This window comes from Trachemys scripta, chromosome 4, assembly GCF_013100865.1.
Source record: "Trachemys scripta elegans isolate TJP31775 chromosome 4, CAS_Tse_1.0, whole genome shotgun sequence".
Taxonomy (NCBI): Eukaryota; Metazoa; Chordata; order Testudines; family Emydidae; genus Trachemys; species Trachemys scripta.
In genome coordinates, this window is record NC_048301.1 from 132,935,360 (window position 1) to 132,948,695 (window position 13,336).

Here is a 13,336-nt window from a genome sequence, read left to right on the forward strand (position 1 = left end):
AGCAGCCTGCAGAGCAGAGCTGTCCTGGGAGCAGAGCTGCAGCAACCAGAGCCAGAGAGGCCAGAGAAGCAGCCCAGGGAGCTGAAGGCAGAGCAGCAGCAGCAGCCGTGCTGAGGCAGTCCGGAGCTGGAGCTGGGGCTGGAGCAGTCCGGAGCTGGAGCTGAGGCTGGAGCAGTCCAGAGCTGGGGCTGGGGCAGTCCGGAGCTGGAGCTGAGGCTGGAGCAGTCCGGAGCTGGGGCTGGGGCTGGGGCAGTCCGGAGCCGTGTGCAGTCCGAGTGCGGTGAGCAGCTGGGGAGAGTGAGGGGGACCCTGGGCAGTGGGCCCAGCACAGGGAGACGCCTCAGCCAAGAGGCCTTGCAGGCCAGACTTGCAGGGGGATCATAACCCCGACTGGGCAGGGGCGACGCTGGGAAAAAGGGTCCTGCCACCTAGAGCCTGAGAGCGTGTGGCCACCGCCAGAGCAAGTGTCCAATCCACAGCGTCTCTGCAGCACAGACAGGGCCTGAGAAGCAGGCCTGGGACCTACAAGGAACAGATTGAACTGCCCTGACGTTCCAGAGACACTGGTTGTAATGTTCCCTGCCACAGAGCAGGGTGATGTGTTTTCCTCTAACCTTTCCCATTTTTCCTTATTCTTTTTTTAAAATTAATTGTTAATTAAACAACTTGTATTTGCTTTAAATTGTATGAAATGATCAGTGGGTCAGGGAGGTGCCCAGTGCAGAGAGAGTACCCCGGAGTGGGGACACCCTAGCCCCTGTCCTGGGTGACCACCGCAGGGTTGGGGGTCGAGCCCCCCAGGAATCCTGGGCCCAGCCTTGTCGGGGTTTATGAGGACTCTGCCAGACAGGAGAGTGGAAGGGAAGTCCTCAAGGGCAGGGAGGCCTCTGGGTAAAGGAAGTGGGAGCGAGGACTCGGATCCTTTCGCTAGCCCTCTTCACCGGGGTAGTGCAGAAGCCAGGAAAGTTCCCCACAATAGCGGGACCATTCCCCCGCTTACACTTGGGATGGTGGAGAGGGGCCTGGGGCTGGAAGGGTCCCTGCTGGGAGCCTTGGAGACAGGGCCAGCGAAGGGCCTGCAGGAACGAGCGCCTCCTGCTGAGCGCACCCCAGACCCTGACGCCCCGGGCTCCTGCTTGTAGGTTGCAGCCTATCGGGAAGCTGACCGGCCACATCGGGCCTGTGATGTGTCTCACTGTGAACCAGACCGCGAGCAATTCAAATCCTCGGCTGCTGCTTGATGAGAAATCGAGCGGAGCTTAAAAATTCCAGCTCTCAGCCACGGTACAGATGTGGGGGGTTTGTCTCAGCCCATTACAGAGCCAGCAGCCAGCTGCAAACCCAGCATCTGGCTCTGGCTGCTGGCCTGACCCTGCCCTGGAGCTCAGGGGGCAGTTTGGGTCTTGATGGCCCCGGCTGGCAGCGTGGATCGTGGGCGCTCACTGGCTCTGCCCTGTCTCTGTGCCTGCCAGCAAATCCCCAACGCGCACAAGGACTGGGTCTGCGCCCTGGCCTTCGTCCCCGGCCGCCCCATGCTGCTGAGCGCCTGCCGCGGGGGTGTGGTGAAGGTCTGGAACGTGGAGAACTTCACACCCGTTGGGGAGATCAAGGGCCACGATAGCCCCATCAATGCCATTTGCACCAATTCCAAGCACATATTCACTGCTTCCAGATGAGGGCAGTGGGCTGGGCTAGGCCCCTGCAGCATGGGGGAGGGAGGTCTGACCCCCAACTCACCCCAGTGCAGCAGAGCTGCAGGAGCTCTCCAAACCCACTGTTGCTCCCCCCATGTGGCAGGGCCCGGAATGGCACTGGGAGCGAGGGACGGGAACAGCGCTGGAGCTGGGCTACAGGCGGTTTGCCTCACAGTGAGGCTCCTCTGCCCCATCCCGTTATGCCGAGCGCTGGTCTTGACCTGCCCCACCATGCTTTTGGGATGCTCTTGCCAGCTCCGTCGACGTGCCAGGACTAGCCAGACCTGGTGCTGCTGGCCCTGCCACCCTCAGCACAGAGAACGGGCTTCCTGCCTGCCGGGCACCAGCTCCTCCTCGAGGGCACCTTGTGCATCTCCAATGAGAGTGCCACTGCCCCCTCCCTCCGCTCCCCAGCCCCTGGGCACAGCCCTGGCCCCCAGAGAGGGTCCCCGGGCTCACAATGTCGCTGGCACCGTCTCTGATCTCCTCTTTTCTCCTTTCCTTTCTCTTCCTCTCTTCCCCGCTCTGTTTCTCTCTGTGCCGCAGTGACTGCCGGGTAAAGCTATGGACTTACGTGCCGGGGCTCACCCTAGGGTGACCAGATCACAGGGATGAAATATCGGGACGCGGGGAGGGGCGGAGGGGGGGGGGGGGGAGAAAAAAAAGGGCGGCGGAGCAAAAAAAAAAAAAGCAGTTTCGCAGGGGCGGGGGGCATTAGCAGGCCCCAGCCGCGCCAGGCGCACGTGCTGCCCACCCCAGGGCAAAAGCTGGCCCCGATGCAGAAGGGGCTAGGGATAAAGAGGGCATGGGGGGGGACAAGAAGCAAAGTCTGGGGCTGGCCGCGGCGCGGGCGTGCAAGGGGCCAGGGCTGGCACAGCCGAGCCACAGCAGCGGCCGGTCGCCTGAGGGGCTCCAGGCTGGGCAACGGGCAGGAGCCAGGGCTTTTCCCAGCCCTGCAGAGCCTCCCGCCCCACAGCCCGCCGTGGGCACATGCGGCGCGTCCCGCCGCCGGCAGGGAGCCCCGCGCCTCTCCCACTCGGCTGCGCTCCAGCGGCTCCTTCCCAGCGGGGCCGTGGCAACTTTCCCTTCCCCTCCCACGCTCCTAGTAGTTGCCCGACCCTCCTCCTAACCTCCTCCCTCCATGGAGAGATCCAATGGGGGAAGGAGGGGGCGGAGTTGGGGTGGGGGGGGCGTGAGCGCCGGAGCGGAGGGCAAAATTGCTTTTTTGTCCCGCGTCCTGACCGAACATCGGTCGGGACGCGGGACAAAGAAGGAAATATCGGGACTGTCCCGATAAAATCGGGACGTCTGGTCACCCTAGCTCACCCCCTGCCTTCCTCACCGCGTCCTTGCCATAAAGGGGCGTGCCACTAGCTTCTGCCTTGACGCTCCTCCTGCTCTCTCTGGCTCTCACTCCATCTCCGGCTCTCTTTCCTTTTCTCTCTCTGTCTCTTCTCTCTCCACTCTGGTCTCAGGTGCTTCTTAACGGTATGAGATTCTTTTGGATTTTCCCCCCTTGTAGAGCTCTTTGCAAGAAGAGATTGTCCTCTTGGCCCCTCCTGCCCCCCAGGTGATTGGATCCAGCGGCCGGCTCGGTGCTGCATGGGGTTTGCCCATCTGACTACTGCTCCTCCTGGGCCACTGCTGGGGGGATCCCCGCCCCATCCCCACCCCCCGCTGCGTCACTGGCCACTGCCAGTGAGGTGCCACTGGCTGAGCCTGCGCTCTGGTAGAGTGCCCCGTTACTGGCGCTCTGGGGGATTATCCCACTGGCGGGCAGCTGGGCGCATCTGCTCCCTCCTTGCGCCGGTGCCCGCCCGCCTGGGGCACAGCGGCCTGGTTCTCCTGGGCTGCAGTGTGATGCATTTGGGGGCGGGGGAGTTGGGGGTAGGGCGTGGCCCGTAGCTGATTGTACTCACTGTGCTACCTCTCCCAGCTGGGGTGGGGGCAGCCCCCCGGCCTCACTTCCTCTCTCTTCCTTCCCCAGCGACCTGACGGTGAAGCTCTGGAGCCGGAGAAGATTGCTGAACGGCCCGACCTAGGCACTGGAAAGACCGGAGCCAGGGGGACTGTCAGGCTCCCTGGTGGGCCCAGGCCCCAGCCCCTCTCCCTGGCTGTGAAGAGCTGCGAGCGGCCTGGCCTGTGTGTGCTCCAGTTTCCAGGACTCTGGGGTGACGGCGTCTCAGCTGGGGCTTTGTGAACTGCCAGCTCCCACAGCTAGGGGGCGTCGTTCCCGTCCAGCCCCACGCTGGGTTTCCATGATGCATAGGGTTTTCTGCTGACCGGGGTGTGGCCAGGCAGTGCTTCGGTACATGGCCTTGCCAGCCACGGGGAGGATCCCGAGCTGAGAGACTCAACGGAATCATTCCAGTCTGTCCCGCAGCCCGTTCAGCAGCCCCAGAGCCTGGATGTGCGAGAGGGATCCTGCCACCTGCATCCTGCTGCTGGCCTCTGCACCTCTTGGGTGCCTGGGGTCTCATTCCTTCTGCAAGCGGCTGCAGGCCCCTCTCCACACTTCGTCGTTCAGCAGAGCTGGGATCTGCCGTTCGGTACCAAAATACGGAGAGGGTTGGTGTGCTGCCGACCCCAGCCTGGCACCAGCAGGGTGCATGGAGCACCGCTGGGGAATGACACGCTCCCAAAGACGGCTTCCGAACCCCGGCACTGCACTGGGGCTCCTTGCAAGGGGCTCCGGCAGTCGCTCCATTGCTGGGTCTCCTGACCAAATCCGCATGCGGCCTGGCAATTGTCGACCTCTGCATCTGACCCACCTCGTTCGGAGCCAGGACGCCCCCCCCTTCTGCCCCGGGGGTGGAGAGAAGGAAGCTGGCACCTGGGGAAAATCCCTGTGGGCGTCTCCAAGGAAAAGCGGAATTTCTGGATCTGTTCACTCTAGGTACCCCCTGATCTGACTGAGCCTTAATTCCGCACTGGTCTGTTCACTTTTCCCTGTGGTCCCCTCACTGCCCATTTGGACACCCGGCTTGGTGCCATCTCTGCTGTGCGTGGGACTAGCTCATTCCCAGCTGCTGCGGGAAGGGATCGAAGCTTTTATAGTGGGGTTTTAAAGAATGTTTTAAGCACCCTTGAGAACAGATTGGGACCTGGGGATTTTTAATAGCCGTGAAAGGCTTTAATGCTGGGAAAAGGGCTAAGCTCTCCGCACCATCTCACAGGAGGGGTTTAGGTTTGCTTGGGGCAGTTCCCTGCCTGCAGGCCTGTGGGGCCTGGCTCGGGAGAGGTCTGGGATTAGAATAGTGGAAGGGCGGGCAGGGGGTGGTTATATGGTCAGGAGAGGAGAGAGGTGCGTTGGCAAAGGCAGAGAGCGTGGGGCACTCTGGACGGGATCGGCAGCAGGGAGCGGGGCAGGGCTAGAATGGAGCTGGATGAAGGGGAGGACTGGGGTAGCGGGAGGGGCCCACATGAGACTTGAGGTGTATTAGCAGAGCTGGGGGGGCAATGAGGGGTTGCCCATGGCCTGCCCATGCTCTGCTTGCCACCCCCTGCACTGCCAGTCTGGCACGAGACACTAAATCACCAAGGTCACCCCAGATTTGGGTTTTATAAAGGTCAAAATTCCGTAAGGTCTCTCGCCACCATCTTCCGCCATGCTTGGGTGCCCCCCTTCCTCTGGGGCATCCGCAGCCAAGTGCCTGCAGCTGCCAGAGCCACGTGGGCACCCCACAGCGCTGCACTCCCCAGAGCACATGGACTCACTTTCACTGGGGTCTTTCGCTACCTTCACTCCCTCCCCTAAGGACTGGCTAAGGCGTCCCAGTCCCACGCAGCCAATGCCTAGTGCAGTCGCACCCTTCGTCAGCCAGCTTCTCGCTGCTGCTTAACGCCCTGGGGGTGCAGAACTTGCCGCGAAACGGACCTGAGGGAACCGCAGCAGGCTGGCCGTTTTCCCCAGGTGCGTTTCTTGTGTCGCTCCGCACGTCACGTAGGAAGCGGCGGCTGGAGTTTGGTTTTACGGATTGATTCCCGTTGATGTGCTGGGGGCAGTGAAGTGTTGGCTCTTCAGCTAACTCCATCAGCAATGGATTGTGTGTTCTCTGGGATCCAAGAGTGTCAGTATCCTTGGTTAACAGGTGATTTCCCCTGGTGTCCTTCTACACGGCAGCTCGAAGGACAACACCAAGGGGTTCTTACCCCAGATTTGACCTCCTTTCAAACTTATAAACTGAATGGGAAATGTTTCCACTTTCTAAACATCAGCAGCCTCTTTATTTATTTGTTTTGCCTTTTGATAATCCAGCTGCCCTGTCTTGCAGTAGCAAACCCTACAAAAACTGTGATTGATCGCCCCCTGCTGGACAAAGTAAAAATTGCCTCCAATGGCTGCTGCTCTGTGGAAACAAAGCAGTGTTTCTAAGGCCTTGTCTTCACTTACCGGAGGGTCCGGCGGCATGCAATCGATGTTCTGGGATCGATTTATCGTGTCTGGTTAAGACGCGATAAATCGATCCCGGATCGATCCCGGAAGTGATCACAGTCGGCGCCGGTACTCCAGCTCGCCGAGAGGAGTACGCGGCGTCGACGGGGGAAGACTTCCGGCCGCGTCTGGACCGCGGTAAGTTCGGACTAAGGTACTTCGAATTCAGCTACGTTATTAACGTAGCTGAATTTGCGTACCTTAGTCCGAAGTGGGGACTTAGTGGGGACCAGGCCTGAGGTGGGAAAACGTGTTCATTTCCATCATGCCTCTGAGCATCTGGCTACTGACCGGGATGGGGAGCTTGGAAGTCCTGCCAGGATGCTGGCTCTGGGGGATCCAAACACAGTGACTTGGTTTGCTCAGCTACGCCTGACAACCACCCATCATTCTCCCACTCCTGCCCCCAACGAAAGGAGAAGCATCCCCAGGGCTCTGCCGATGCCATGGGGGAGGGGAACGCATATTAAAGTGATGCGTTCCAGCTACCGAGAGAGTGGGTTATATCCAAGATCCCCCCCCACCCCCCCATGGAACAAGACTAAACTGGCTGGGAGAGAAAAGATGGATTTTTTTTTTCCATTTGGCAACAAGAGGGACAAGCAAACGTGAATTGTCTGAAATGAAGAGGATGGGAGCTAGGGGCTCTGAGTCGCCACTCATGTCACTGGTGCGTGGGTGGGGGGTCTGTACGCTGGAGGAGGATGTCTGAGTCTCTGCTTGGCACAACGGCTGTCGAATGCAGCTGCTGTCATGGGGTAACACTTGACATCCGCTCTGCCCTGGCAGGTGTGACTGGCTCTGGGGGCAGGAGGCAGCCAGGGCAGTGGTGTCTCTGCTTTAATGGGGCTTCATCTGCTCTTTAAGAGCCTGATCCGAAGCCAGCCGAAAGTCTTCCATTGACCTCCATGGAGTTTGGATCAGGCGCTCAGTGGGGGTCGCTGCACGAGAAGGGAAGATTTCACTGGCATGTAGCCCAGTGGCCACCTCTTGGGATTCCCCGATTCTTTCCCTCGGGGCTTATCCCAGGCAACGAGTGACCCGCAGTACGTTGCAAGACCGAGCGCTCATGGGGGCTGGGCCTCTGTCTCGCACCAAGCGATTGCATCTCGTGGCGTTCCTGGCCAGCAAAACCCCACAGGAGGTCAATAGGAACAAGCAGGTTGAAAGATGGAAATTTCCTCCCAAGTTGTCCCAAGGTCATGGCTGGCGCCCAGCCAGCCGGCATCATATGATCCAGTTCAAAGCACCTGGCGTGTGTCCACTGTCAGCTCCCGTGTGCTGGGAAAAGCCCTTCCCCTGAGGTGTCCCTGCCGGCTCCTCTCCCTGTGTGGCAGGGAGAGCAGGTGGGGGCCGTGTTGTACTGTAGTTGTGTGTGCACCTGCGGTCTTTTTTCATTGGAGGGGTGTCATATGGGGGGTTCTTTTGGTTAAGCTACCTCACGGTCTGAGCCTTTTTTTTTTTTTTTTTATGATTTTGAAACTTGAATTTGTCCTGGAAACACACAGTCTGCTGACACCTGCGTTGCTGAACCACTCGGGTCCTGGGGGCTTGTCCTGCCTTAGCATCGCAGTGACATACCGCACCTTGCTCTGCTTGAAAAATGCCCCCCTTGGCCTTTGAAAAAGGGCCTCTGATTGTTGGAGGGCCCAACTTGACACTTGACAGGGGCCTGACCTCCAGACAGGGGGTGCTCAGGGCTTTCTCTTTAAGAGGTCATGGGCTGGGCCCCTGAAACAACTAGCCGCTCTTGAAAATCATGACCCTGACTCTTACATGGGGACCCTGTCTGCAGGTTGTCAAGAGGAGTCCGAATGCCACCCTGAGCCAGCGTGGGCCGGGCGGACATCGGAATGCCTCTCGAACCCACAATAACCCTGCTGCGAGCCCAGAAGGGCCTGGGCCAAGCCCCCGGCTGCCTGTTCTTGAAAGCACTGACGTAGCCTGACGCTGATTCGGCTGAAGCTGAGGACCTGGGAAGTGGGGCCCTCTGAGATTTAGTGAAATCGATATGCGCCCTCATGATCCTCCTGGTCCTGATGCTGGCTGTGGCCACCTGGGAATGGCTCCTTGTCTGGAACCATGCAGTGACCGATTTTACCATGATCTGGCTGCACTTAACCCTAATTTAACAAGAGCCTCCTGTGGCATCATATTCAGGACCCATGTGAGAGCAGGGGTATGGCGTTTCCCCTAAGCTCATGTTGTATACAGCTTGTGTTTGGCTGAAATGGCCCCTAACAGAGACTCTTTCCCAGCCGCCGGATTAATGTCCATTTCTTTCTGAATCCAAAGGCCCTCAGGTCAGATTCTCAGCTGGTGAAAATGGTCACAGCTTCATGGATAGATTGAGGATGGTTTACAGCAGCTGAGGATCTGCTCCCTGGATTTTTAGCCACAAAACTCTCCTTCATAACCAGGGAGCAAATACTGGACCAGCCCCAGCTGAAAGCACAATGCCACTTAATCATGGGAATAAGGGGCAGCTTTGTAATGTACAATCAAAGAGGAAGCACATTCCCCTAAACTATATATGCTGCACCCCTTCTGGGGGCCAGTAACTCAAAGCACACCCCCGATGTACCCCTGCTGTCTTTGGTAGCTGGGCGCATTAGCCTCTTGGAAGAACTAAGGAGTCATATTTTGTTCCTTGTCTTCAAAATCTGCCTGCTCGTGATTGCACATGGTTGTGCTTTCAGGCAGCAGCACAGGCAAAAGAACAGTACAAATCAAGAGGTCCCTTTGGATACAATCATCCTGTTGTTACCATGTAAGGTGGGGAGATGGGGAACAAATGCCTCCATGCAGGGGCAGTGGGTGACAATAATGGTGACAGTGTGTGAGCTGGGAGAGTTTAATTGGGTGTGTCTATTCTGGGAAGCAGATAACAGGGCAGGACAGCGAGGGCTCAGGAGACAAATTCACCCCCACGAATCTCCTTGGTGTTGGCACCAGCACCCGGGGGTGGGGAGTGAACAGGGCTGTAACTCAGAGCAGTAACTCAGGGGCTGAAAAGAGCCCAACGTGGATGCAGGCCTGGGAACTGCAGTCAGCTGCGTCTCCCTAGCCCTGATTCTGTGTAGAGTCTGTGGGGCCGCCAGAGTCAGGCCCATAGACACACACTCATTTATGGATGCGTAACCTACACCCTTACAAATGGCATCTGCATCTGACCATCAACCTCTCTCCACCCTGCTCCCACCTCCTCTCTCTCCATCCCCCTTTCTGGCCCTGAAACCATCCAAGACTTGACCGGCCATTGGCTGCCTTCCCCTACGCACTGCACGTGAAGGGGGTTTGAATTCAGGGAGTGGCTCCACTGGCCTTCAATGGGAGGGACAGGTCAGCACAGGTAGCCCTCAAGGCCACTGCAGCAATGGCGCCTCCTGCAGACGGATGGTGAAATTGACCAGTGGGGAGATGATGTAAGTTAAAGTCTGAGCTGCCTGGAATGACTTTCCTTTTTGTTTACACTGCAGGGCACTGCATGTACCCCTAGCGTGGCACCCAGGAGCCCTGTTCCCTCACCTGCTGTCAGTGCAGCCCCTGTTCATGCAGATCTCTCCAGGGGGCCAGGCCCTAACTGACAGTGGAGACAATTGAACTCGCGGTTGCTGCACTATTTGCTCTGCTTTCTCGTTAGACTCCTGCCAGACTCTCCCCACCTCCTCCCCGCCCCAAATGCTCCACCCTTGTCCTCTCCCGGCTGTACGGGCCGTGCAGCTCCGTTCGCAGCACTGGCTGCGGTACCCTCCTGGAGCTGGGACTCACTCTGTCCCATCTGCTACCATGTGCGCTGCAGGGTAGGGCTGACTAAGGTCTAGCACCCCACGGCTCACCCCTTTCAGGCCCCCAATTAGCTATTAGCACCATACAGCCAGAGTGCTAGCCCCGTTCCCACTAATCACTGGCGACAGGGCACAGTGTCCACTTCAGAAGCCGACTCCTTTAGCCCCCAAAGCCTTGGGGGAAGCCTGTGGTTCCGACAGGTCCCATCCCTCATGCTCCTCAGGACACAATAGTAACCCCCTGCTGGCGGCTCCATTCTGCAGCCCTTATGTTGGGCAGGGACGGGTGCCTGAGGCAGGGGCCTTCACTTGTCAGTGCTCCCCAGCTAAAGGGTTACAGACCTGGGGCCGTACTATTTGGAAAGTGGAGTCTCATGAGCAATGGGATGGCCTGGTACTGACCCTCTCCCAGGACCCTGCTTCCTTCCTGGTCCTTTACAATCAGCCTTTCCACCCCCTCGCACTGCCGACCGCATTCCCATCATGCCGCCCGCTGACCCCCATTTCAGGTACGATTCCCCCAAAGAGCACAAGGGTCAGATTTCTCTCTGAGCTGACTGGTGCCATCACATGGTCAGTGTCTCCCCTTCCCGTCTCACCCTTAACAACAAAGTTGCTTGCTTTAACGTTCCTGGGCAAAGCTTCTCTCCTGGGGGAGCTGGGTTGCGAGACCCAGGGGAGTAGGACGAACGGCCTTCATCGGTGGCCTCGTGCCTCTGCAAAGGCAGTGGGTCATTGGCACTGGGACTGACCCAGAGCAGGGATCCTTCCACCCCTCCCTGCCATGCTCCAAAGTTCCACCCGGCGATTCTTCTGGTGCCCAGCCCTGCAACTCCTAGCTGTATTGTCCCATGCCTCACCCTGTTCATCCAGGGGCTCCTCCACATTACACTACAGCCCTGCTTTACCCTGGGATGATGCCTGGCCTTTCGTGTAGTCGTCTGCGTGATTTCTCCCCCACCCCAGGCACAGGAAGTAGCACTGCTTTACATTGAGGTTCTTTCTTTTGGTGATGGGATAGTAACCTTATCCCCACCCTGCATTTTGAGGGTGAACAGCTGTGTATGGAACCTCAGACAGTAGAGATGGAGCAGACCTAACTCTGGTCACTGAGTGTCGCCCTCACCCTGTGTCTATACTGTACAAGTGTTGCAAACAGCAGGTGCCTTTTCTTGCCCGGAGATGTTTTTAGAGATGTCAGTGCTTGCTGAGGCTTTTCTCTCTGTATGGGTTGTGGGACCCAGCGGCGCGGTCTGTGTTCTGTGTATAGGACAAGGTGTGTATAGATTTTATACCTCGATGTATTACTGTAAATGGGGTTATTTAAGCCTCATGCTGTACATGTTTTTTTCCAATGGAGGTGTCTGTTCCTTGCACTATCTTCATAAATAAACGCATCAAAATGAAATTGAGGATTAGGGCTGCTCTGTAGGAGGAGGGATTGCACACAGCGGGGCAGGCGGCTGATGGGGAAGAAGCCAGAGTGGTGGGAAGAGCCCTGCTCAGGCAGGCTCACGAAGCCCCAAAGGAGGGAGGCTGGCTTTTAGCGGAGCAGGGGCAGCCGGCAGCTCCAGTGACTGGGCTCTACCTAGCACACATCCTTCTGATCCTGCGGGCGAAGGTCTGTAGTTGCAGCCGGAGGGGGGTTGGTCCCTGAAGGCATCTAGGATCAGGATGGTCTGAGAAGCCAGGCAGCAGACCTAGGACTTGTTGTCCTGCTGCAAGCCTTTGAGGACTACGATTGAAAGGAAGGAAGCAGAGGTCAGAGCCGTGGCGCTCAGGAGAGCCCCGGCAGACCAGGCCAGTGCTGTATCTCTCAGCCTGCGACAAGGAGGCAGCAGGCTGGGACAGCGGGAGACAGCTTACTAGTGGGAACAACCAGCAACCCTCACTAAACGTCCCCTCCACAGCTGAGGGGGGCCTCCAGGCACAGTCAAGAAGTCACAACAAATCCCATTCACTCACTATTTCTAGGACTCCCCCATCGCTGCAGTATCTGAGCACCTCGTCCCTGCCTGTATTTACCTGTAACCCCCACACCTTCTGGGTGTGGTGTTCTGTCCGCTCTAGTGACACTGAGACCACTTAGAGACAGAGAGGTAAGCTAAGGCTGTAGCGCAGACTTAAGAGCCATACACTAAGCTCCACAGGTCCCAGGTTCGATCCCGCCTGCTGACGACCGGGGTCTGTCACTGTTACACGTGGGGGCTTGTCCGGGATGGAACCTGGGACCTTGGAAGCTTAGTGCATGAGCTAAAAGCCAACTGGCTCTTAGCTAAGGCTGTAGAGCAGACTCATTTCCGCCCCCCTCCCTTCTAAGTGGGCGCAATGCCACTAGCTGGGCCAGAACTCCACACCCAGAAGGTGTGTGGGTTACATACCCTCCCCCTGCCCCCCAGAGCACCGATGGGCACTTAAGTGCAGCCTGACAACACCTGAGCCCCCTTTGTGGATCTCCCCCTCCCTGGGCCTAAGTGTAGGTGCCCTCCTGCTGCCACCCGGCTCCCTGGAGGCCAGCCTGCTGAGCGACCCCTCGGAAATGCCATGGGGAGGGTATGCGCTAAGCCCGGCCTGCCCAGGGAGCTCTGCCCTTATCTAGCTCCAGTTGGGAGGCCCAGCTGTGAACCTGCTCCAGGAGTGAGGAGACTGAGCTATGTCATCCCCTGATTTCTCCAACAAATGTGGAGGAGACGCTGGCCCAGGGCTCCGGGCACACAGCAGGGAGGTGGGAGATTGAACGTCACCTTGTGGCCTCATTTGGAGCAGTGGCTTGACCCCAGGCACCCCACATGGAGGTGACTGCTCCAACCACTGGGCTAGTGAGTGCAAGGGGGGAGGCAGTACCCCACCTCGGCTGTGTTTTGGGGGGGACCCAACTGTCTGCAAAGGCCAAGCAGCTGAGGCCCAGTTTGGGGATCTGTCAGGCCGCAGGCTCTGAGGTCAGGACTCAGGTGCCTGGGCACGTGCCCACACACGCAGGCATCTACAGGGTGAGGGGGCAGCTGATCAGGGAGCTTCGGGGATCTAGTTTTGCAGTTAAGGACCTTAATCCTTTTGTGGTTTCTTCTATCCTGGGTGATGGATAGGCATCCTTTCTGGTAATGCTGTTCAGTTTTCTATAATCCACCACCATCCCAAGGGCTCCGGTCTTCTTACGCACCAGCACGTGTTGTTTGTTAGTCCCACAGCCGAACTTTGGGAATCATATCTTCAAGGTTCTGTATCCCAGGTATGGAACCATTTGCCCTCCTGCCCCTTCTATCTGAACTATACTGCCAATTGCCTGTAACTTTCGATAAGATGAATGCTCATTACGGAAAGTTTCACATATGCAAGTAACTTGAGAACCAGTATCTGTTAGGCAGGTACTCTTTACTCCACCTAGGTATACAGAGCCATGACAAGCAGGTCCCCCTAAC

General features: G+C 58.0%; 1 protein-coding gene across 1 annotated transcript; it reads left to right on the forward strand.

Annotated features, from left to right (window-relative positions):
• The first annotated feature begins 1,007 nt into the window (after positions 1–1,007).
• Positions 1,008–4,985, forward strand: LOC117875974 (kinesin-like protein KIF21B). The gene is made up of 2 exons (XM_034767617.1): positions 1,008–1,672; positions 3,682–4,985. The coding sequence occupies exons 1-2, from the start codon at positions 1,407–1,409 to the stop codon at positions 3,734–3,736; spliced, it is 321 nt and encodes a 106-aa protein (XP_034623508.1). The 5' UTR covers positions 1,008–1,406; the 3' UTR covers positions 3,737–4,985.
• The last annotated feature ends 8,351 nt before the right edge of the window (positions 4,986–13,336 follow it).

What these genes read in the sequence shown, in the direction of transcription:
- LOC117875974 (XM_034767617.1), top strand. Translation starts at nt 1,407, where the DNA reads ATGGCCCCGGCTGGCAGCGTGGATCGTGGGCGCTCACTGGCTCTGCCC. An exon ending in CACATATTCACTGCTTCCAG is followed by an intron (nt 1,673 to 3,681) that starts ATGAGGGCAGTG and finishes TTCCTTCCCCAG; the next exon opens with CGACCTGACGGTGAAGCTCT.